General features: G+C 45.7%; 1 protein-coding gene across 1 annotated transcript in view; it reads right to left on the bottom strand.

Annotated features, from left to right (window-relative positions):
• Window positions 1–421: 421 nt before the first annotated feature.
• The window catches only part of Gsdme (gasdermin E), a 51,113-nt gene continuing 26,279 nt past the window's right edge, over window positions 422–25,255 (bottom strand). The window contains exons 3-9 of the mRNA XM_051203075.1: window positions 20,633–20,804; window positions 17,974–18,094; window positions 14,474–14,638; window positions 12,710–12,837; window positions 10,967–11,168; window positions 9,288–9,361; window positions 422–727 (exon numbers count right to left, since the gene is read on the bottom strand). Coding sequence (XP_051059032.1) covers window positions 494–727; window positions 9,288–9,361; window positions 10,967–11,168; window positions 12,710–12,837; window positions 14,474–14,638; window positions 17,974–18,094; window positions 20,633–20,804 — 1,096 coding nt within the window. The 3' untranslated portion in view covers window positions 422–493. The remainder of the gene's footprint in view (window positions 728–9,287; window positions 9,362–10,966; window positions 11,169–12,709; window positions 12,838–14,473; window positions 14,639–17,973; window positions 18,095–20,632; window positions 20,805–25,255) is intronic.

Genomic DNA, 25,255 nt, shown 5'->3' with positions numbered 1-25,255 from the left:
ATGTTGAGGTGGGTGAAATCACATGTCCTTTATATAATTTTGTTTTACATATTCAAGTACCATTTAGTTCCTCAGTCATCAAATAATGTACAGCATGTCCCAAAGAAGTGAGGAGAATTGCTTTCCTACAGCATTCACAGCCTGAGATGAAGCTTAAAGTCTCAAACTCTTCTGTTATGGTATAACAGAAGTGAGTGGAAAATAAACTGACAGGTGAGTCAGGTACGAAGCACTTGACTTTTTCCTCAGTAACTCAGATGTTGGGAGACTACACCTTGGTTACAGGGGTTTGCTGCCTGTTGGCACAGTGGGCCTCTGATGAAAATAATCCATTCACAGTGCTTGCAGGCACTCAGTGTGGAAATCACTACTCTTACTATTGGAAACAATTTACTGACCAACTTAACATGCTTGGGCCCAAAATACCAAAGTATTTTCTCAGTTCTGAAAAGGGCCCAGCCTTGGCCAGTAGCACATACTTCTGACAAAGACATTACTCGTGTTCTTTGCTTAGAGTGCAGAGCCCACTTAGAGTGATATGAAGAATTAATGGGAAAATAAAAGAGTTCTTCAGGATGTTGACTTTCACGGACAACCGCATCCTCTCCAAGACAATGTCAGCAGAGGCAAACAAACGCTGCACAATCTCAAACCTCTCAGTATCTCTCAGAGGAGCCAAGGTGGGGTCTTCAAAATCACATACACTGTCATTAGACAGAGTGTGGAGCTGAAATGACAAATTTTAAAAAAAACTTCAAAATGTCCCAGGAAATCCAAGTTTGATACCTTTTTAAACAATTCTCCCAAATAGGACAGGAAAACCATTAAACAAAACAAGATACATGTTTTTCATGATAAGACCTTACGCCTGTTTTTCTCTTCCTTGTCTGTCTTCCTGTCTGAAGCCCCATTCTGTTACATCTTGCAGACCCATTAGCCCAGTAGGGTAGAAAAATCAGCATGTCCCTTTTGTATAGCACATAAAGAGTTCATCTGGCTTTACTGATAAACAAGTGCATTTTTGTGGGATAGAGTAATTCAATACATATATAGAATCTGTAATAAAATCGGGGCAATAAGAATTTTTGTCTACACACACCATTTTGTGGTGAACTTTTTACACACTTGTAATTATTATGAAGTATGGGTGATTTACCTGTTACCTACGGTGATAAAGATCCAGAAGTAGCCCTCCTGTCAGGGGTTTGAAGCTCATTAGAACTTCAGCCACCCTCCCCACAGCTTGTGTGAGTCTACTGGTCACAATTCTACTCTGTTCTTCCAAGAGTTTAACTTAGTTTTCCACAAATGCATGAGAGTGTGTCTCCTGTGACTGGCTTGTTTTATTTAACAATGACCTTCAGTTCCAGCCATGTTGCTGCCAATAAATAACATGGTTTCATTTCTTACAAGTGAATAATATTCCACTATGCATTTATCTGCATGTTCTTTGACCTTCCTCTTCTGAAGAGCATCTGGGCTATTGTACATTTTAACTCTGTGAATAGGCTCAACAAACATGGGAATGCACATCTAATCTTGATATTTCATCTTCAGATAGACATGGTAGCATTTAGCAATTTAGTGTCTGGAGGACCTTCCATTGTGTTTTCTATAATGGCTGTACTAATTATATCCTTTGCAGTAGTGTGTAAGAATTATCCTTTTTCTACATCCTCTCTAGTATCTCTTACACCTTTTTGATGATAGTTATTTTAATGAGGGTGACATGCTATTAAGAATATTTGTATATTAAAAAAAAAAAAATCTTTTAGCCAGGCAGTGGTACCACACACCTTTAATCCCAGCACTCGGGAAGCGGAGACAGATGGATCTCTGTGAGTTGGAGGCCAGCATGGTCTACAAAGCTACACAGAGAAATGCTGTCTTGAAAAACCAAAATTGTATGTGACTCTATGCTTGTCTTGTCTCTTCTAGGTATCCAAATAATGCATTTGGTGGAATTCCTCCAATTTCAACTTCTAAATATGGAAGCAACATTGAAATTAGCTCTTGGTTCATTGTTTTTGTAGAATTCAGCAGTCCTGGACTATCTTTAGGAAATTTCAATTACTGTTAATATCTCATTGACCTATGTAGATTTTCTGTTATTTTAATTCAGTTAGCTGAGTTAAATGTGTCTGTTGTAGGTTTCTGTTTTTTAGTATTGTAGTTGTAGTCATTCCTTGTGACCCTGTGTACTTCTGTGGGTTGTAAATAATGTCTTCTTCCATCTCAGAGTCTACCAACTGCTTACACACAGCCTTACTTGTTTTGACAATTTTGCTTCCAAATCACCCAATTGTTTCATTGATTTTTGTGGGTGGTTTTGTTTTGTTGGAAAAGGGTCTCAATGTGTATCCCTGGCTCTTTTGTAACTCACTGTAGATATATATATATAGATATAGATATAGATATATCAAGCTGTCTGGAAAGAACAGAGATCCTCCTGCCTCTGCCTCCCAAGTATTGGGATTAAAGGTGTGCGCCACCACCCCCAACTCTTTTGTGTTTTTAAGTTTTGACTTTCTGCACCCTTGCAGAAACTAACTGCAGCAGTTGCTTAGTTGCTAAGATCTTTCTGTTGGCAAATGTATGCATTTATTGTTCACAACTTCCCTTTCTCTGCTGTTTGCTATAGACCATGGGTTTTGTTGTGCTTCTTGCGTTTGTTTCATGAATTTCTCCACTTATCTATTAGTCATTAGGAAAGTGTATTTTTATAATTTGTTCCTTTTTTTTTTTTAAGTTTTATTCCCTTGTGATCTCCAAGGATACATAATACTCATTCTATCTATGCTAAAAATGGACTTTGGGATAAAAATACAGTGAGGTCGTAAATTAGCTGGTGAAATGACAAAGTTAGAATGTGTGTGGATAGTTAGCGAAGAAGAGGTGAGCATGATTATGCCTTCGTCTTTTTTTTTTTTTTTCCAAGAAGAGAGGTTCCTAGAGCATGTGTCTTCAGGGGTAATAATAGTTTCCAAAGAGTATTTTTTTTTTTTTTAGAGGAACAAAATAGTCATGATTTAACTCTTAAGTAGAAGCTATAAAGTAATAGCTATGAATTATAATGGCACCAGCTGTCACCTCCATCATTTTCAAGGGATTTATAAAGAAAAATAAAAAAGATATCTTCCAGGTTAAACTGCTATGGGGGGAAAAAGACTCAGTTTGGGTTTCATCAATATTTTGGCCCTTTTATTTAATGTAGTGCAAAACTTTCATGTACAAAAAGATTTAGTTATCAGTGTGTTATATCTAATGATTCATTTGTAGCCATTGACTCTAAGGCAGCAGTTCTCAACCTATGGGTTGAGACCCCATAGGAGGTTTATATCGGATATTTACATCACGGTTCATAACAGTAGTAAAATCAGTTGTGAAGAAACCATGAAATGATCTTGTGGTTAGTGGTCACCACAATATGAGGAACTGTATTAAAGGGTTGCAACATTAAGAAACTAGCCCGTGGGGACCAGAGAGGTGGCTCAGCAGGTTAGCACATATTGTTCTTGAAGGGGAACATTAGTTCCCAGTGCTCACATGGTGGCTCCTGATCCAAAGGATCTGACCCTTGAGGGAATCAGTCATATATGTGCTATAGATACACACACGCAGACAACACTCATCCCATAATATTTTAAAAAAGAAAACGGGCAAAGATTCACTCTAAATTATGCCTTGGGGAAGGGGTGGTCACTGATGGGCTTTAGAACAATAGTGAAGTTCTGCTGGGTGATGGCAGCATGTGGTTCATGTGCAGACAGTAAGGCTACTGAAGGGTAGTATGCCAGAGTGAAAGGTTGTACTCTGATATCAGCAGACCAGCTTTAGCTTAGAGGAGACTGGGAAGAGTGAGTGGGTTATGAAGAATTAGTGGGGCCTTGATACAAAAACTTCCACAAACTTCTTCCTAAAAGTTCACCCACAAAATAATATCTTATTTGTCCTTCACAATCATTTGGCAGTTAGACCTTTAATGTCTGGCAGCCCATGGAGCCTGCCAGTGCCTTGGCTTTACCCAGTCCTTTGTACCACTGCAAGAACCCTAAGCATCCTTTCTCTGAATTAGATTCCCAGCCTCTCTTTAGTATGTCTTGTGCCATTTCTTATCCTTGGCATAATAAAGCTTAATGCGCCTTGGCTGTAGTAGGTAGAATGTGGATAACTAGTTATTCTTGATTTCTTTTACAATTAATGAACTGTCTTCAAATTAAAAAAAAAAAATGCACTGAGACTTCTTTGTAGCCTAACATGCTGTAGACCTTTGAGTAGTGCATGTCGTAATGAGTTTGCTGCTACTGCTGCTGGTTAAGCTTTCCTGTAACTGATAACTCACACGTTTAGACTCAGGTGTTTAGTTTTATGTCTAGATGTGCTGCCCATAGTGGAAAAATGGAAGTCCCTGACTTCACCTCTGTTCATCCCCCTGCTTTCATATCTACAATTGTTTTGACTATTGGATTGGTAGTGTTAGATCCATATACATTTGCACTTCTGCATCTGGTTAGTGGACTGATATATTTATGACTATATAGTGGTTGCATTCTCTCTCTAGTTTACTTGAAGTTCATTTTACCCTGTGAGAATATGAGTGTAACTCCTGCTTGCTTTTGGTTTCCATTTGGATGCTTGCTTTTTTTTCTTCCTTTTTCTTTCTTTCTTTTCCCCCTCCCTATTCCTTTTAATACGTCTTAGCTAGGGTTTCTATTGCTGTGAAGAGACACCATGACCATGGCAAGTCTTATAAAGAAAATCACTTAATTGGGCTGGCTTAAAGTTTCAGAGGTTTAGTCCATTATTATCATGGTGGGGCATTATAGTATGCTAGAGAAGAGCTGAAACTTTTGTACATCTTGATCCACAGGCAGCAAGAAAAGAGCTTTGTAACATTGAGCCTGGTCTGAGCATTTTGAGACCTCACACCTGTCCTCACAGTGATATACTGCCTGGGGCCATTGCTATTAAAAACCACCACATACACGTACATTAGTAAGTGGATTCCTATGTCTGTGGACAGCATGGAGTGATGGATTTTTTTTTTTTCTTCTAAGACAGGGTCTCATGCAGCCCAGACTGCCCTTAAAAATGCCTCCATATCCCAGTTTCTCGGATTACAAGCATTCACCACCATGTCCAGCTCTTTCTTACTGTTTCTTTTTTTCATTTATTCAGCTAGTCTATTGGTTGGTGAATTTAATTCATGTACATGTCGTTATGTTGCTCTATTTTTCTTAATTTGTACAGATTTCTTCACCTGTCACTTTTTTGTGATTTCTTAATAGCTGACCTGCTGAGGATTTGGTGTTACTCCTTCCTTTCATGTATCTGTTTTGCTAGTGGGGTTTGCATAGTCACATACTTTGATAATGGCACCTAATCTTTCACGTGTGGTGTCTACTCCCATTAGTATTTCTGCAGTGCTGTCCAGTGTCATCAATCAGTTCCCTCTGTTTCTGCTTGTGTGAGACATCCTTGTCCTCTTCACTTTTAAAGGCTATGGTTTCCTGGTTGACAGTAGCTTTTTCAGTATGGGCATCCCTGTGTAACTAGTTTTGCTTTTCCTTCTGATTCTGTCCTTGTCTTATAATTTTGATGTGTTGACTATAATATGCCTTTGTGAGGGCATTCTCAGCTTATTAGTTTAGTTGGTGTCTTTTAAGTTTTTGTGTTGATAACTATATCTCTTCGAAGATTTGGGAAGTTTTCAGATATTATTTCATGAAACTGGTTTTTAAATACCTTTTTATTTTTCTTCCCAATCTGGAATCCCCACAGTGCAGATATATTGCTCATAAAATTCTGTTGTAGATACCTTGTAGCTTCCCCCATTACCACACCAGCCCCTTGTCCTTCAGAAGTCATTGAAAACATTATCCTTACGTTCTGCAGTCCTTCCTGGTACTGCTTCCTGCCTGTGGGTCAGAGCTTTGTATGTCTTACTGCACTGGCTGGATGTGTTAGCTCCGGAATTAAGAGTCTTTGGTATTTTTTTAGTAACATTTCTAACTTTAAATTTCTCATTTATAGCTTGAATTGTTTTTTCTTCTTTGTATTATTTTGTTTCTATTCTCTTGGAGCTTATTAATGTTTCTGTGGGATCGTTACTGTAAACTCTCTTCAGACTTCCTTCTCAGAGATTATTATTAGAGAACAGCTATTCTCTTTGGAGCTGGCTTGTTCTCTGTATATTGTACATCTGTGGAACCTCCAATATTTTGAGGCACTTTCTATAGGAATTTTCATTCATTTTAGTGTCAGCTGGATAGATGCTATGGCTTTAGTTATGCATGAGCTCAAGGGTATATAGGTGCTATACAATGTCTCATTTGGTTCCTACCATTAGGGTTAGGGGTACAGCAACAATCCTGACTACAGTAGTTCATAAAGGTATCTATAGGGCTTTGCCAAGAGCACAGGCTTCCAAGTGTGTTCAGCTACTATGGACTCATTGGTATGAAATGCAGGAGCAGCTGTCCAGGTGAGCATAGATCATATCAAAAGTTGTAATAGGTACTTGGGTCTGTAACAATTCTAGAGCCACAGGATGGAACTAGCCACTTTCTCCCGGTCTTGCTAGATAAACATCTATGGGATTTAAGGTTTAAAAAATAAAGGAGCTCTTCCCTAATCCCATGGGGGTGATCAAAGTTGCTGGGGCTTTATAGGTGTGGAATTCAGATAGTACCTCCTCCAGGATCCAAGAGATAAGCACAAGTTTTACTCAGTACTAGCAGTCCTAGCCCAAAGTCAGTGGACTGGAAGATAAGTTCCTTGGGTCTTCCCAATAGTTCTAGTTTCTGCTTGAATGTGCAGGACATGGGGGACAATTCCCCTTTGTGCTACAGGTTAATGTGAATGGTATGCAAGTCTGTCTTTTTGGTGTCTGGCTGCAAGGCTAGGGTAGAATTATACCTAGATCATATATAGAGTAAGAATGGAGAGGCCAATACTTGTGGCATTGTTTGCCATGAAACTGAAGATGACAGATGTGATCCCAGCTGTAAGCCTGAGTGTTGCTGAGGCTTTTTGCACCAGTAGCTACAGTTCAAAAATTGTAGGCACAAAAAGTTCCCCAGTTCGCACTGTGGGTGGGTGCAGGTGTCATTGGCAGTTGGGGCCCTGGTGGATGATTCCTGGAGCGACAGGACCTGACTGGGAACTTGGCCAGCTCCTGATAGATTAGTGAGGTTGGGGCTCCATAGTGCAGCTCCAGCCCCACAGTCAAGATTGTAGAGTGAGGAGGAGATGGCTCCTGTGCATGTGGCTATGCTACTTCCCAGCCAGAAGTAGCAAAATGCTGACGACACTGTCTTGCACCCAATGTGGGCATAGGACCCAAGGTCTATAATAAGGTAAGAGCCCAGCTGATTACAGACATCCAACCCAGGTGACCACCACCTTTGGAGCCCTCTTTACACAGGCCAGTTCATCCAAGTGGACAAAACTGTAAGTAGTCTAGCATGGGCAGTTAGACTTGCAAGCTTGCAGAGTGATGAGGCCTCAGCCATTTTCCACTCTTTCCCCAGACAGCATCAGGCGTAGTGAAGGGCAGGGTACATACAGCAGGTACTCCCCACATTGTTTAATGTTCTAGCCACTTTTTTTTTTTTCTGATTTCTAGAGTTGTGCAGTGTACAGTTTTTCCTTTACTCTGGGGAAGTATGCACTCAATATTACTACCACTTGGCCATCAGTTGTTTTGTTTATTAATGTAAATGGCAATATTAGAATTTCTAGGATATTTTGATTAACTCAAATGTGGGTACTGCCATTCATTAATTGTGTTTCCTGCTTCAAGAACCTTGCTCTTCTATATCCTCTGACTAGGAATAGGTTTCTCTACTGATTCAAACCTACCCTCTTATCAGTTCACAGCACATGGTTATTATATCGGACACTGTTTTCCCAAAACGCCTAAAGAAGACTCTTTGAGAGTTACATAGGCCTTCAAACAGGAATGCAGGTAGATGGTGTGCCCTTTTTTAGGTAAGTCACTTTAAGAAGTACGCAATACTCCACTCTTGCAGGAGCATGACTCTTCTAAAGAGCAGCAGTCAGAAATCTACAGAGATTACCTGAAGGCTCCTAGGTAGATTTTCCTTTAAAGAAACCCGTTTTGTCTGCTGAGCAGCCTCCAAAAGACCAGCAAGGTGCATCTGCACACAGCACAAGTCCATCCATTTTGGAACTGGTTCATGGCTGGTCAAGAACATCAGCCAAGGTCAGAGCCAGAGCTGACTAAAGGGCTGCTAAGTGAGTGGATTAGGTCCTGGCTCCTTTAGCACAAGTTTCTTCTTTGTGTACTTCCTCAATGGCTTTAATTAGTCCCTAAATACTCGAGAAACAGATTTTGGAAGTGCTGAGCACTCAGTGCTGCAAGAGGCAACAGAGCTGTTTCACTCGTCTTGTACAATTAGGACAGTTATATCATTTATACAAGCAGCCATCACCCTCAGCTGGTCTGACATATGGTGACATGTTTCCAAGTAGTTGAGTATCCACTGGAGCATGGGTCAATTCTGATGGCAACTGCCCCCCGTGTGATAAGATACCTAGTGGCCTTGGCTTCTGACACATCCTCCATACAGAACAATATCCAAGAGCACCTACATGGTTTGGTATTCCCAGAAGGCATGCAGAATGCAGGTAGGCCTGTCTAGGCAATCTGCATTGCCAGCTTTGCTCTATGGGTTAACAGTGGGCCTTGGACCTAAAATAAGTTTTCCAGGGATGCCTTCCACCAACACAGGCTATGGAAGCTGCCTCTGGGCAATCTGGGGGAGCTTGTTGCTAGTCCCTCTGCTAACTATCCTCTCTAACTTCAGAACTTAGCTCCTCCACTCTGCAGCTGCATTCATTACTGGTCACTTGCTCTTGCAGTGATATTTCCAGAGAGCATCAAGCTACTAATAGAGGATGGAAGAAGCTATGTCTCCTCCAAACAGCAGCCCTGAGTGCTTCCTGAGAAAAAAAGGAGATTCAAACCATTCCACACACAGCAGTGACCAACAACACGGTGTTGGGCCTCTCAGTACCGAGCTATGGCCAAAAGTCTCCAAACTGGGGAAAGAACATGATTGGAGTCTGCACACTGGACTGCTTCGCTAGCCAGTTCTTTGAACACTTTGCTCTGGACATCCCACAGTACCCATATGTTAATGATGACACATGCTTACACTGTCTCAAGATGAGAAACTGGATGTGTTTTACCAGTGGATAACATCTATCCCTCATCATCCCCATTCCTTTCCATCCCATTGTCCCATCTGAAGGTTCCTTACCAGGTGGCACAACACATGGATAATGTGGAGTTTACAGCAAGTCCCCAGGAGAACTGTGGCATTATCTGGCATTTCTGTAGAAGACATACATTGTGGTCATGGTCATTGTCAAAAGGCAGTTTATGGGAACCAAGCATGGTGATGCATGCCTGTAATTTCACCCCTAGAGATGCTTACCCAGAACTCTGAGCATAGCACAAAGACAGCTCTCATCCTGATGTATGCCCTAGGCTAGACATCCTCTGCCCTCATTTAACTGCCTAGAAGACAGTGTAAAGCTGCCCAGCAAGTCTGAGAAAAGGTGATTCAGTTACAGATGAGGTTCTGTAGTACTGAGGACTAGGATTTGCTCATATTTACACAGGCAGAGGAAGCTTTCCAGGAGACAGGCAACCGCAGTTCTGGAAGTAGTGAAGCAGGATAAGGCCAAATACCGCTGTCAGGGCCCAAGAGGACCACTTTCTGTCCGTAGATCTTAGGATGCCTCTCTGGGAAGAGTTGGCCAAGGATGAATCCAAGACTAACCAGAATACTACTAAAAGATCTTTAAATAAGCCAACCTCTGCTATGGCTGCTAAATTTGAGATCACAGCTCAGATGAAAAGGGCAGGGTTGATGTGGATGCTGACTAAACCTAAAACTTTCCCTGCATCCAGCTTCCAAACGGGAATAAGTTTTTTGTTACAGCCCCTTGTGTGGCCACCTGTCCTCACCTAAAGAGCTATGTCTAAGTCAGGAAGAATAGGAATGTGGTATACTCCGTCAGCCATGAGCTATTCTACATAGAAATGCTTTAAATAGTAGAGGATACATAAGAAGTCTTCTCATAAGCCTAACAGAAAGCCTGTATTCAAGCATGTTCACTGTTAACATGGATCCAGGCTCCAGGTGGAGTGTCACAGAGCCTATGTCTTGTATCTAGTCCCAGTCAACCACTCAAACCTTTATCTGTGGTTTAGAGCAAGACACGGGGTTTACCCATCAGCACATCAAGCTGGAACATGATTTCTGATTCATTTTTAAACACTGATGGTTCCCTAGGCTTTTCCCGCTCTAGTGCTAGGAGAAAGCCCCTGTGTATCAGGACCCCAGTGCCTATTAGCATGCATTGGAGGAAAGGTGGACCTCCAGGGACGGGATGTAGCTACAGCTGTGTCTCAGAGAGTACCACCAGGCTTTCCTGCATGGTGGGTGGCTCCATGTAACAGTAACTAAAATCCACTTCCCGCTGGGAAGCTCAAGACTTAAGCAAAAGCCCAGCCACAGCCTGCCTCCTAGCCTTGTATATCATACACCACATATTCTGAACCCTGAGAATACCATGAAGTACACCACAAGTGTCCAAAAAGGAAGGTGAGGAGTGAGACAAACAGCTGCCAAGGGAAAGTGCCTGTCACAGAGGACTGTCTGGACCCTGGTGTGGGTCACAGGCTGTACTTTGAAAGGGACTTTCAGTGAGGGAACCAGGAGATAGTCTTCCCTGAGTAGGACAGACATACCCTCAGAGTAGAGGCTCAGAATAACAGGATTCTCCCCTGGCCTTGCAGCTGCTTTCCTCAGGACTGAAGTGAGAATTACACCAAAGCATCCTTGGTCATCATTACCTCTATGTCCCAGAAGCACACACAAAAAGCAGCACTACTTCCCAGCCCTGTTCTTTTTTGTCTTGGTTTCCATACCTGCTAGTGCACTGACCAGGAAGTAGGCTGTTGCAAAGAGCTTCTGGTTGCTGACCTCATCCTGTGGGCCAGGACGCTCACCCTGTACTCTGCACCCCACCAGCTGCAGGAAGGCTGTGAGGTCCTGCTGCTGACTGTCTGTCAGCTCCTCCATCGCCAAGACAGCCTGTGAGGACCAGAGGCCACTAGCCATATCATCACACTACAAATGCAGAAAGGGAAGAAAGGCTATGGTGAAGCCAGAACCCAACTGAGCCTCCTCTGTCCTACCCCTGCCTTCCCAACACTCCATGCACCTCACCTTCTCCAGGTAAAGCAGGCACTGAGCCCTCTTCTTTCCTTTTATGCTATCTATGGGATTAAATTCCCTCCTAAGGACACAGCAAGGTGAGCCCTGCCCAAGTACCATCCTCCCCCCAGGAAAGGTCATTTTGAGTTTTACCAGACACCAGGGACAAGTGGCTACATACCAAACTGATGAATGGGACAGACATAAAAGCAATCCCTTTCTTCATTCCCACACATAAAAACAGCCCTCTAAACCTAGTGTGTCCCCAGCCTGCCTTGGCAGCTTAATCCAAGCCCACAGGGCTGTCTGGGGAGGGCTGGCACTACCCATGAACCAGTTCTGACCTCCTGGCCTATCTCTACTCCATAAGTGCCCTGTGTCCCCTCTGACACCCAGCTGCAGGCTGACGCTCTGCCAGCACCTGACAGGGCAGCTGCTACTCTCCACAAGGGACCAGCCTGATGTTTTTCTCTAGGAAGGAGCTATTTTATGAAGTAAAAGTCATGGGATTTTGAAACATTTGTGTTCTTCCTGAAGTTAAGCCCTGCATCCTCCAGAAGGTAAACTGAACCCTTCAGACAACTGCAATTCTGTCTCTGATTACTAAGCTCCCTGGCACAATCTCATTTCAAATGCTAAAGCATTTGAGCAATATAGAAAGAAGGGTGAAAAACATTCACAATGAAACAAAAATTGTCAAAGCCTCTGCCTCATTAAGTACAAAAAATCTGAACTGATGGAGGGTGAGCAGCTAGCATGTCCCTCAAAATCTTGCTGTTGCAAAACAAAGCAATAAATACCTACTTATCTGTGTCCTAAATGGGACAGGCTGACAGGCTCTACCTCATAGCCCTTCAGTGTGAGCTACGCCATCTCCACTGCAGTCTCAGAACGGGTCTATATGGAAGGAGTCTTTGCAAGGGTCATTAAAGTGAAAGTCTCAAAGTAAGAGCACCCTATATGCAGTAACAGTGGTTCTTGGTAAGTTTTGTGTCTAGAGAAGACCCCCAAACAAGTGAGAGAGGACAGGACAGAGATAAGAGTGATGCAGCCACAAGCCAAGGAATGATAGGAGCCACCAGAAACAGCAAGCAACAAGGATTCTCCCCGAAATCTTTAAGAGGGGCAGGGTCCTGCTGCCACTGTCAATTCTGGATTCTGCCCACCAGGTCTGTAAGAGAATACATTTCTGATATTTTTAAGCACGGGGCGTGTGGTCATTTGTTATAGCTCTAAGAAAGTCACTTATCCCTCTCGGCCTGATGTCAGCATCAAACTTTACAGTTAAAAGGAGGTGGTGAAATGTAATTCTGAATTCTGTCCTCAGGAGTCTAGCCTGTGCACATTTTCAGAGCAACTGGGTACAAACCCAAACTCAGCACCCTCCCCCCACCCCCGACTCCTCCACCCCTCACCTCTAACCCTACCCCTAACCCCCTCTCCTGCCACCTCACCACTTGCTCCAGGGCCTTAAGGAGTTCCTCATCAAACAGGACTGTCTGCAGGAGGCAGAACAGCGCCATCTGCTGCTGTGCAGGTAACACGGCAAAAGGATGGAAGCTCCTCTCCAGGTGCAAAGTTGCTGGGGATGCAGAGCAGATGCAGGGTCAGGCCTAGCTCACAACCTGACTCTCAGTCACCCCCTTCCAAAGGACTCCAGGCTCAGAGGTGGCTGTGGGGCTTGGAGATACACAGCACCGTGAGTGATTCTCAAGAACCAAGGAAGCTACAGGAAAGGAAGCGGGGACAGGGAAGCACACTGTGACACCCCAGGCCTCACCCGTCTCTGCCCATGCAGTGCTAACCTTGACCAGGTAGTTCCTGGCAGCTGATCTTCTTTGGCATGGTATCTATAGAAATGTATCCTGAGTAAGCTGAGTCACTAAGCATGAACCACACTGGTCCCCAAACACATCCTTCCCAGCGCTGTTTAGAGACACACCACAGTTTGGCAGGCTTTCCTTTTCAATGCATGGCCAACGGCCAGCACCCTGCTTTCATGACACACTTCACTCCCTGTGCCTTTCACCCCTGCTCAAGATGAGCACAGAGTGCACCCTGCTATGCTGCTCATATCCTCTACAGGGAGCCTGGGAGTCTGAGCCCTGTAACCCTCTTCTCTTTCCTCAGGACAGGCAGAAGTTCCTAGTAAATTAAGCCAAAAAAGGTGGGCTGAGGCTGTTCTTTCCTACCCAGGACTGCCTGCTGATGGAGGCCTAGGAAACAATGCCTGAAAGCCCTACAGATGGGAAGAACTCCTGAGGCACATCTTCAAACACTCCTCCAGAATACAATTCAGTCTTCACCAGACCCTGCCTGAAGAGAAGTGCTGTTCTGGTTAACCTAGCATCTCGGGGCTCAAATACAAGGCCAGATCTGCCTACACCTGCCACCATCCCCAGCTGCCCAGGGCACTCCAGCCAATAGGATGGCTGATTCAGCCTGGAGCTAAGGGAGTTCCAGCCTCACATTGCAGGGCAACTCCAGCTCAGCCACAGCCACATCTTACAAGTAGATACCTTGTTTAATCAACTCTTGTCCCAGGAAAAATCTACCTTAACCCCGGGTCTCCATCACCCTGTCCTCCAACACTGACATTTTGTGACAGGAAAAGCATCCTCTGGTTAGGAATTTACTGAAGCCCTGGGGAGGGCTCTATTTTCTTTGTTATGCAAGGCAAAGCATATTCTGAGCCAGCCCTGGCTCCTCTTAAGCTCTTGTCACATGTTTTTCCTTGTCTTCTTCCCAGTTCTCCTTACTGCACACTGCTCTCCTGCACTCAGCAAAGCAAACCAATTCTAAAGCAACAAGCTGAGTGGGGCAAAGAGAATTGCAATGGCAGGTTCAGGGATCCATCCCCTCCGCCATGTGGGTGAGACACGTCCATGGCTTTTGCCGTGCTGACTAAGAGCAGCCTGCCATACTGTGAAATCCGGAGTGTAACAAAATTGATCCTAGGCTCTCCAGCTCTGTTCTTTACTAGCCATTTTCAGTAGTCAGTCAGGGTCTGTGGTTACAGGGGAAGAAAACTGCCAGGCCCCTGCCCAGTGTCTTTCTTGGCTTCCCACACTGACATACCTAGGATGTCCATTCTCCAAAACAGCACCTGAGACCTGGCCCTCCCTCAGATCCAAGGGGATCTTGAAGGCCACATCACCTTTTGGGAGAGAGGGCCCACTTCTCCATCTGATCATATCCACACTGCAGACAATAAATACCTTGTTTTAAAACATGTAGTGGCCCATCCTGGGAAGAGATCTCTTGACCCCCATCCGGCATGTCCAGGAATGCAAATTCTCTGTAGGCCAGGGGGTCCAAGTAGACAGAGTCAACTTTCCTCTCATGCTCAAAGCCACCATGTTTCCCTTGGAGAAGACAGAATTCTATAGTGGGGAGAAAAGCCCAAGCCAGACATGGGTCAGCATAGCTCATCCAACATCTCACACTCACCTCTCCATAGCTCAGGCTGTGCTAGAAGACACACAAAAAGGCCTTTGCTTTTTTGCATCTATTTTTTGAGACAGTCTGTTAGTTTGAATGAAAAATATCTCCCATAGGCTCATCATTTGAGTGTGTGGTCTCCAGTTGGTGGCATTGTTTGAGAGGTATAACCTTGCTGAAGGAAGTGTGTCACTTGGGGTGGGTTCTGAGAGTTATAGCCATCCAGTGTGACCTCCGCTTCCTGCCCCTGCTGACATGCCTCCCACTTTCTGACACGCCTCTGCCCCTCCACGATGACTCTTCTCTCCCTTGAACCAGAAGCCAAAGTAAACGATCTCTTCCCCGAGTTGCCTTTGGTCACAATGGTTTTTCTCAGCAACAGAAAAAATAACTAATAAAGAGGTTTGCTATGTAGCCCAGGATGACCTCTAACCCTAGATCCTCCTGCTTCAGCCTCCCAGGTGCTGGGATTACAGACATGTGCTACCCTGTCTGCTCACACTGTCTGACTTACATTCTCCACCCATGATTTCCCCAGTTCCTTCATGTTGTCTTACATGATAGAATTTTATTTGTTCAATGGCTAAGTAATACCCCTTTCTGTAAATGTGTCATGTTTACTTGATCTGTTCATCTGTCTTTGAGCTTGAAGGTTGGTTCTAAGTCAGACAATAACAGAGTATCACTGCTGAGGCTGTGGAGGTCTCGGTTTATTTGGTTGTTGCTGTTTTTAGATTATGTGTATGAGTGCTCGTCCTAAATGAATGTAAATGCACTGTTTGTGTGTCTGGAGGTCAGAGGGGAGGGCATCAGACCCTCTGGAATTAGTTAGGGATAGCTGTGATCCACCTTGTACAGGGTACCAGAAACCAAACCCAGGTGCCCTGGGAGAGCAGCAGTGCTTCTAACTGCTGAGCTGCAGCCCTTTTACTTCTCACTTCAAGGGCTCCCATCTTTACTTTCAACCCTAGCATTCATTTTTTAACCCACTAAAGGATGCTGCCCTCCCAGAAGGAAAGCAGAGCAGCCCTTCTCTGAGGCTGAGAAAGGGATCAGCCTGAGCAGACAGGGCGGGCGTACAGCCTCAGCTGGGTGGGAGAAAGTAGATTTGACTGTAGTTACCAGTACAGTGTAGATTCCAAAACAGCCTGTAAAGCTATTGAATGATCTTTTCAAAAGAAATGATAAATATGGGACAGCAAGGAGCATCAATGGGTAAAGCAAGCCTGGCAATCTGAGCTGTGTCCCCAAGACCCAAATGGTAGGAGGAGAAAGAAAACTGGCATAATACACAAACACAAATAAATAATTGTAGCCATTTACAAAGGTCTCAACTAAAACTAATATAGCCTAAGTGTAAACACACACACACCAAAAAATGCTAATTATGTGATGTACTGGCTGGGTAATTAGTGTGGTTGTGGTAAATCACAGTGAATGTAGTCTTAGATATTTACAGAGTTTACCAACTGAGCCTCAGGAAAGCAGGGGAAAGTAATACAGTGAGCCATCAGTCAAATCTGCCTGAGAGGCCCCTGAAGCATCCGAATCCCTGGACCACACAAGTACACACTGACACTACTTACCATACTCTCACACTGGGAGCAACCTGACCACCTTCAGGTGTGTTTGCGTGCAGACAGAAGGATGTGAGGTAAGCAGGAGAAAGGAGAGGAGGAAGAGAAGGGAGTGGGAGAAAAAGAAGAGAAGAAAGTATTGAGGGGGATCTGGGTGTGGTAGATAAGCCTGTGATCCCATTATTTGGAGGTGGAGGCTGGAGGATAAGGAGTTAGTTCAAGGCCATCCTCAGCAACATAGCCAGTGCAACGCCAGGCTGGGCTGCATAAGTCTACTTCAACTTTTAAATGCTGTGAACTAGTTGCAGCTGGGATGTAGCAGCCACCCCAGTGCTCTGAGCAGCCCAGGTTTCCCTTACCTAGCATTCTTGATCAGTTTCTTAAAATTGACACCTTCTCTAAATGTCACCTCAGACAAATCACTTCCACCCCACCCTCACCCCGGAAAAGCACAGGCTTCTTTTTGGCCTGATGAGCAAGCCAGTGGGGAGGCTCAGTGTTTTGTCCTCTTCAGACCCTCAAGCACATGCAGGTTGGGTGGCATTAGTGACCTGCTTCCCACCTCTGCGGCAGAACAGGCCAGCATGTCATGTGGTCTTTGTGAGAGTCAGCATGGTCTCACAGAGGCCGACACATGTCACCAAAGGTAAACAGGGGAGTGGCAGACAGACACGTGTAGTCTATTATCTGGGGCAAAGGTCACACCTGGTAAGAGTGCACAGTTACATCTGCCAGCCTCGGTGACTGTCACACCCAACTGCCAGCTGCTTTCTTTACCTCTACCCCCACCACACACACTCCCTAATGCCATTCTGAAAGCAAACCACAGAAAGTCTATTCATCTGGGACATTTCAGAAGAAACTTCCAGAAGATAACGTTTAATGGACAAAACAGTAATATCATTATCCTACCTAAAAAGATTAACAATATTTTGTAATGTTACATTTTCCTGTTCCCCAAAAAGCAGTCAGGTAATGTTCTCTCTGGGAAGAGGGAAGGAGCATGGTGGATTTCAGCCTTCCGAATGCTGGGACCCTGTAATACAGTTCCTATTGTTGTGGGGACCCCCCCCCCAACCATAACATTGTTTCCATTGCTATGTCAGAACACTTCCCAGGCCTCAGCTAGCTTAACTCCACCCAAGACCCATCAGGGACTGTCATTCCCCTTCTGAGCAGGCGGCCTGTGATGGTTTAATGAACACTTGGTCCTCAGGTGGTGGCACTGTTTGGGGATGTTTAAGAGCTGTGACCTTGTGAGAGGAAGTATGTCACTGGGAGTGGGATGAGAGAGTTTAAAGCCTCATACCACTTCAGCTCCCTCTGCTCTATGCTTACAATAAAGGACGTGAGCTCTCAACACCCTGCTCCCGCCATCCTGTCTGCTGCTTCCCCCCCCCCCCAACTCAATGGGCTTCCAGCCCTCTAGATTTGTAAGCCCAAACAAACTCTTCTATGAGTTGTCCAGTCATAGACAACAGAAAAGTAACTCCATGACCTGGGACACTCAAACAGCTTCACAGGGGGTCTGGCTGGCCACAGAGCCCATGTTCCTCCCACAGCCACGGGGACACCTGAGGAGAGGGAGGTACATGCCTGGCTTCCCTTAGCCAACTCCCCAGTGCCTCCCTGATCCTTTGACACTCGCATCTCTGCTACCTTCCTCTTTTTCTACCAGGGCATCTCTCTTAACGACTCACCGAACTGGCCATCCTGTTTCACATACAGCTCAATGATGCCACAGGCAATGGTGGTGGCAGCAGGGATCTCCAGCACCACATTGGTGTCCTTGATGACAGTTCCATCCTCCATTGCTGACACCTGTGGGCAAAGTATGTACCCCTTATATACTCAAGAAGTTCTCTTGGCTTCTTTCTGTTACCCCTATGCCCAACCTCCTAAGAATTCTAGGGAAACGGCCACAGAGCTAAGGAAAGAGGAGGAGACAGCTGGCACTGGTATCTGGTGGCATGGGTAAGATGGCAGAGCATGGGGTAGGAAGTCACACCACAGAACATGTTTTGACAACAACATACTTAGTATTATACCGTTGTGGTCCCACAATGTGGTGATTAATGGAACCAGAGGTTTCTCTCTCCTGGTGCACTCATGGTGCATCACTGCAGAAGGCATCACTCATGTCTATGGTGATACTAACAGGTCCCCTGGGCTCCTACAGTCACTATCAGCATGGAACACATGGTAATTATAAGTGACTATACTACTGGCTCATGTACAGTAGACTAGATCTTTAGCATTACATTTTACAGTATTGGAAGAGTATATTCCATAAAGGAAGGGAAGGAGGGAGGGAGGGAGGGAGGGAGGACGGAAGAAGACTATAAACTGTGTGCTGATTACGTTGGCTGTGGCCTTGTGCATCTCAAGTTCACTGTATCCCTCAGGTCCACAATGAAGCCCAGCAGACATCTAGGCCTGTGTAAGTTACTCCGTGGTGTGTGACATCACCAACAAAACTACCTGCTGATGTGTAAGTTGCAGCATAGCTACATCACATATGACTGCAGATAGATAAAATCAGTTTCCAGTTCCCTCTGAAGGCTTTGAGAAATAATTTTTGAAATCCCAGTGAAAACCCCAACAGGGTTAAAGCTAGGCTGGGACCGCTCACTGAGCGAGCTGTTCACACCCCTATGGATGATGCTCTGCACCAACAAAACTAGGATGGCAATGTGGTGATATTTTGTTTATGATCTAACAAAGTTTGCTTGAAGAGCAGAGTCCAAAGCCACACTCATTATTCATATAGGCCAGGCAGTAGTGGCACACACCTTTAATCCCAGCACTCGGGAGACAGAGGGAGACTGAACACTGAGTTCAAGGCCACATTAAGCTATACGAAATTGATTCAGTCTAAAAGAGAAACAGGGCTCCCACAAAGGTGATCTCAGGACGTGAGCTCCCATGCCTTTAATCCCAGCACTAGAGAGGGATGTAAGGTGGGAGGAGAAAGGAGCTCAGTGCAGTGTGAGGTTTGGTGGAGACAAATGCAGTCTGGAGATGCAGTGTGAGGACAGGATCACCCCTTTGGCCTAAGCATTGCTAGAGGAGAGAACTCTCTAGTGGCAGGCCGCTTTGCTTTTCTGATCTTCAGCTTTAACCCAAGTATGTGTCTCTGGGTTATTATTACTAAGAACAATTAGAATATATGCTACATGGCAAGGCAGTAGAGAGGCTGGAAGAGAAACAATGAGAAAGGAGGAAGCTGGAAGGGCAGGGCTGGGGTATGGGGCAGGAAAGAGCCCTTCCCACAGTACACCCAGGAACAGTAACCTGGAGATCTCTTTGCTGGCCAGACACTAGAGACAAACGGTCCAGCTTAATGATCTACCCCGGTACAGGATTTGCTTTGAATCAAGAAGCAACAGCAACGGCTGAGTTTCTGACTCCCAGAACCAGAACTTCAGTGGGTGGTGACCATGGGCAGAACTGGCAGCCAGACTAGCTGAAACCACCTCCATCAGCTCCTCCTTTCCCCTCTGTGGTCCAGCCACTCACCTGCCTACCCAGCAGCCCCAGATCCAGACTTACAACTTCTCCTCCCCAGACCCCTGCCAAACACAGCTTCCTGGGTCTTCTAAGAAAAGCCAGCAATACAATTCTAGACTTTGCCACCAGCTGAGGGAAAACAGCTCAGGGCTAATGAACCAGCTCCAGGGCCAGCATGGAATCTGAAAGAAGCCATAAACGACTGACAGACAGATCCTCTTGTTCCTGGCCCAGCTAGTGCCTGACTAAACAATTTCCTTGACAGAAGCACTCTACTTCCATAAGGGACAGTGCCTGGCCCAGGTCCAGTTAGCCACTAGAGCAGGGTTCTCAACTTTCCTAACGCTTGAAATACAGTTCCTCATGTTGTGGTGACCCCCAAATCATAGTTATTTTCCTTGCTATTTCATAACTGTAATTTTGCCACCGTTATGAATCCTAATGTAAATGTCTTTGTAGACAGAGGTTGGGGGGGGTTGCGAACCACAGGTTGAGAACCACTGCACTAGCGTATTCTTTTGCCACAGATTGAGAAATAGATACACCACATGTGGTCTGGCGAGATGCAGCCCTGGAACCCTCTTTCCCTGTACTGGCAAATCTGGAGAAGGCCTGGAGCCACCAGCTCCACTAGGAAAAGAACTCTGCTCTCTGGGAGGGAGAGTTGCTCACAACATCTTCATGTCCTGGGTCACACCGACACTGTGGCCAGATGCCTCAAAGAGCTTAGCTACATGAGCCAGGGAGGGCATGTTCACTACAGCCAATGACAGTGCCGTGTAGAAGGAGTTCTGACTGAGGAAGACACCAGAAAAGGTGGGGAAAGGTCTCCATGCTGGGGCCCGGCACCTGCACGATCTTGGTCTGGATCCCCACCATGCCTCCGCACTTCTCCTCCATCTGCACATGCTCAGATATCACACACTTCTGCGTGGTCACAATCTTCTGTGTCAGTACACACAGGACCTCATTCCTCCTCTCTAGTACCTGCTGGAGCACCGGGTTGTCCAGATTAACTGTTCTGAAAGAGAAAAGTGGTCATGAGTAACCCCATAGCTCCAGGGAGACTGAGGCAGGGACCAGAATCTCGCCTTGTGGCTGGAAGAGGGAACGAGGGACAGCAGGTTTCATTCACTTCCAGGTAATGAGAGAGGAGGCAGGTTCCCTAGAATGGCTTTAGCCAGAGTCTTCTGGGGCCACTCAGGCCAGCTGAGGGACAGGCTAGACACTGGAGGCAGTACTAAGGAATTACATACTCTAATAACAAAGCCCCGACAGCCATACTGGTTTCAGTGGAGAACAATGGAAAGCCATGCTAGAGGAAAGAAAGCACAAGGCCATTGTGATGAGAGGCATGGTGACATCTCAGCTGGAAGAGGTGGCGGTGAAAGTGCAGGCTGCGGTGGCAGATCAGACCGGAGCTGAGGAGGACTCAAAACCTCTTGGTAGGGTTTCTGTCACAGAGACTGGAAGCTCTTGGTATATGCTGCCCCAGGCTACCAGCATGGTTCCTCTCCCTGAGCCACTTAAAATTCTGTACAAGTTCAAGGCCAGGCTTCATTCCTACCTATGACTTGATGCTTAAAAGCCAATGATGAGATAAGGTCACCAGTGACCCCAGTTGACACCATAGCTGTGGAAGGGCAGGAAAAACACCAGGTCCCAAGTGTGCTGGACATGGGATGAAGAGGCTCATCCTAGGTATGAGGATATCTGTGGTTAGTCACCTGCAGGCTCAGCATCCCTCCCTGGGCACTAAGGGGCCACTGATCCATCCTAGGTACACTTTGAGCTCCCAGGTGTTTGGAAGTATCCCTGAAGTGGACAACCTAGCTGACCAGGGTAATAACCAGCCCGTGACCCACATAGGAGTAGACACACGAAGTGGCTTATCCACACCATGGAAATGGTCAGCCATGGGAAGGAGTCAGCTCCACACAGGCTACAATGGGAAGGAATGGAGCCCTCATGCTAAGCAACATCAGCCACCATAAAAGGACAAACAAAGGTCCCATGTCTAGAAAAGATCTAGAATAGTCAAATTCACAATGACAGTGAAGACTGGAGTACTGGGGCTGGAAGGTGAGGAAATCAGGAAAAACTAATTGTTTCATGCTATGAAATTCTGGTTTTGAGGTGGTGGAAAATTCCAGCAATGGATAGTGGTGGTGGCTACACAATAGAGAGAATGTACTTAGTGCCAATGAATTAAACACTTAATGATAGACATGCAAAGTTTATAGCTTTCCACAGTAAAAATAAAGACTTATAAAACACTAGTCAGTGGAATGTAAAAGTACTGCAATATACACGTAAGACAAAATAGGCTATTAATAACAAAACCAATGGCCAAGGCACTGGGGGACAACTCTACTGGCAAAGCATGAGCACCCATGTAAAATGCCAACAGTGGTGCACATCTGTAATCACAGCTCTGGGGAAACAGAGACAAGAGGAGCTCTGGAACTTGCTGGCTAACCAGTTTGGTCAAACCAGTGAGCTCCAGGTTCACTGAGAGACGGTCTCCAAAAATAACATGACGTGACTGAGGATGATGCCTGATGCCAACCTCTGGTCCCTACCCACATGAACACCCACATTGTATTTGTACCTGTGCACACACACATATGCATACATACATGAGTATACACATACCACATAGACAAAAGAGTAGGTTAATAAATGGATTAATTAATTGTCAGGCAGGGCCTCAATTCTAGGAAGAAATATGGACAGGGAGTTGGGTGCTGTCCTTCCCCTGGATGACCTGGAGTGAATTATGTCACTTTCATAGAGTGGCTTTTTCATGGATAGAAATTGATAATGCCCTCAGCACAGCTTGCTTACAGCAGGGTGTGCCATATACATATTCTGGCCAGCTTCACAGTGAGGGCACAGAAAACAGCCACTATCTGAGCAGTTCCTGGGAACTATGGGACATTTAACTGGGCCCACATAAAAATCATTTACCTGCTGCAAAGCCTCATGTGCTCACCCAGATTTTACAATGCCATGATCATGTCCCTGCCTCCTGTTCTGCCAACCTCATCTTTGAGCCTTACCTCTGGGCCATCAAGAGGCCAGGCAAATCCCCAGTCAAAGCCCTGGAGGCCATATCTCAGACACGTTTGCCACCTCCTCAGGTACTCAGGTCCATGCAATATGTGAGTGGCACTTCTGTCACAATGGTACAACTAAGATAGAGAGCACACACCCACACAACTCTTTCTCTAGCTCATTCGTGTCTTTGTTCATTGCCTGCATCTTCAGTCTAGAGTAGAAACTATATGGAGGTGGGAACCATGCCTACTGTGCTGTGCCTATCTCAGGGCAGGATCAGCACCCAGCACCCAGAACCCAGCACCTAGCACCCAGTACCCAGATTGGCCTCAGCAAACTTTCTGGGAATCAATGACTACATAAATTTTGTCTGTTTCTTCATTGTCTGGGGTGTGTGTGTGTGTATGTGTGTGTGTGTGTGTGTGTGTGTGTGTGTGTGTGTGTGTGAATCAGACAAGGGGATAGAGGGAGGGGGCATAGAGAGGAAAGGTGGAGAAGAAGGGAAAGGGAAGGAGGGGAGAGAGCCTTTGAAGATGGAGGAGGAGGAGGATTCTGATGTTTGGTTTAGTGAATGGTGAACAGGCGACTCTCCCCTTTTGCAGACACTGGGTGGGCAACATGAAATCTGGCCTCTTTGTGACCTGAATCAAGGGCTGGGAAAGGCATTTTAAAGTCCCTTCCCCGTTTGCAGGAAGAGCATGCCTTCTTTCCCAAGAGCTGAGAGAAGTTCAATGCCACGTCCACCCGGAAGATAATGAAGTTCGGGTTGCTTTAGGATCCAATCAAGGTCAACATTAGCAAAGCGGTACAAACTTACAGGAAGAAGTATGTCACCTACACTGACCAGGTGCATGGGCGGAAAAGTCAACAGCTTGCTGTCCCCATGGACATTCACTATCACTGGACAAAGGCCATGAAAAGATGCTTAAACAGAAAGCCATATTTTGAGCAGTGTGAAAGGAAGATGCAGAAATGAAATCAACTCATACAGCTTTCACTAAACTGAAAAGGAAAGGGCCGGAGAGATGCTCAGTACTTAAGAGCACTGGCGGCTCTTGCAGAGGACCTGGGTTCAGTTCCCAGCAGCAACCACATGGTAGCTCACAACCACCTGAAACTCCATGTCTGGAGAATTCAAAGGCCACTTCTGGCCTCTGGAGTCATCCATGCACGGTGTGTATAAACACACTGGCATGAACACAGACACATAAATTTAAAAGGAAACAATTTTCAAATATAAAAGGGAAACCACAAGGTAAGGCACTGGGGGCAGTGAAGGGCAACGGGGACCTAAATAGCACTGGGTGAACGTGCCAGTGTGGGGTAAGTGTAATCCCAGTACCCAGGAAAATGCTGTGGAAGGATTAAGTTCAAGGCCAGTCAGGGCTCACATTGCGTTCCTGGCCAGGCTTGGCTATAGATTAAGATAAGCAGAAGAAGGTTAAAGAGGAAGAGGAGAGAGAGGAGGATGGGGAAACAGAGGGAGGAGAAGGAGGGAGAGAGGAGAAGAGCGCAGTTTGCTACCTCATCCCTGGCTTCCTGACCTGAAGGGGAAGCAACAGTACCAGGCAAGGTTGAGTAACCACAGCCTCCATACTGCAATGGCCCCAGCTAGAGGATGCTAAAAGCTCCCTAAGCTCTTGGTATTTCACTAACTTTGTGTCCAGCATGAGGAGCTGGGATGTCTGAGTGAAGGAACCTACTGTGCGCTCCCACAACCTCCAGAACCTTGCAACTGGCATGCTACATCCTTTGACAGCTTCTAGGGCCAGTCTCCTAGAAGCTCAGGGCACGTACTGCAACAGGCATCAGACACTCACACCCTGCAGGTGACAGGACTGCAGGTGTCATAGCAACAAGCTGACATCCACTTCCAGTTTCTACACAGGAACTACACCCAGTGCCACATTGCACAATCTCAGGGCTGCATCCCCTGTCCACTGGGAACTGAGAAAAGTCCCAGCTGCTTCCCAGAGTTCCAAGAGCACCAGTGACCCTAAGTCCTGCCACACTACCTGGGCATACCTACACTTTCCTAGTGGGGACTGTGGAAGGTACTTGTCATGGGGCAGAACCTGCTGGTGGGAAAAAAAAAAAAAACAACTCTGGCATTAGCCAAGTTTGTCCCTGAGAATGTGGGAAAACCCATCTGTTTTCTGTATCTCCACAGCATCTACAGGTTCATTGAGCTGTGATCCACCAGAGTTTGCTCTTTGTGACCTAGGGACATGCTAAATAGCCTTCAAATGAGCTCCAGATACCAAAAGCCTGAGTTCCATGTCTGCTCGACCCAAGGATCCTAGGGAGGTCATACTATACCACTGGCTTACATGTTACCTGTGCATGGCCCAACCCAGGTAAGGACATCTCACTATAATCCCTGGGTTTCTGACAAAAAGAGCTGTTGTGGAA

Source organism: Phodopus roborovskii, unplaced genomic scaffold, assembly GCF_943737965.1.
Source record: "Phodopus roborovskii unplaced genomic scaffold, PHOROB, whole genome shotgun sequence".
NCBI classification, from domain to species: Eukaryota; Metazoa; Chordata; class Mammalia; order Rodentia; family Cricetidae; genus Phodopus; species Phodopus roborovskii.
Note: the sequence above shows the minus strand (reverse complement) of the source record. Positions and strands in the feature narration are given on the sequence as shown.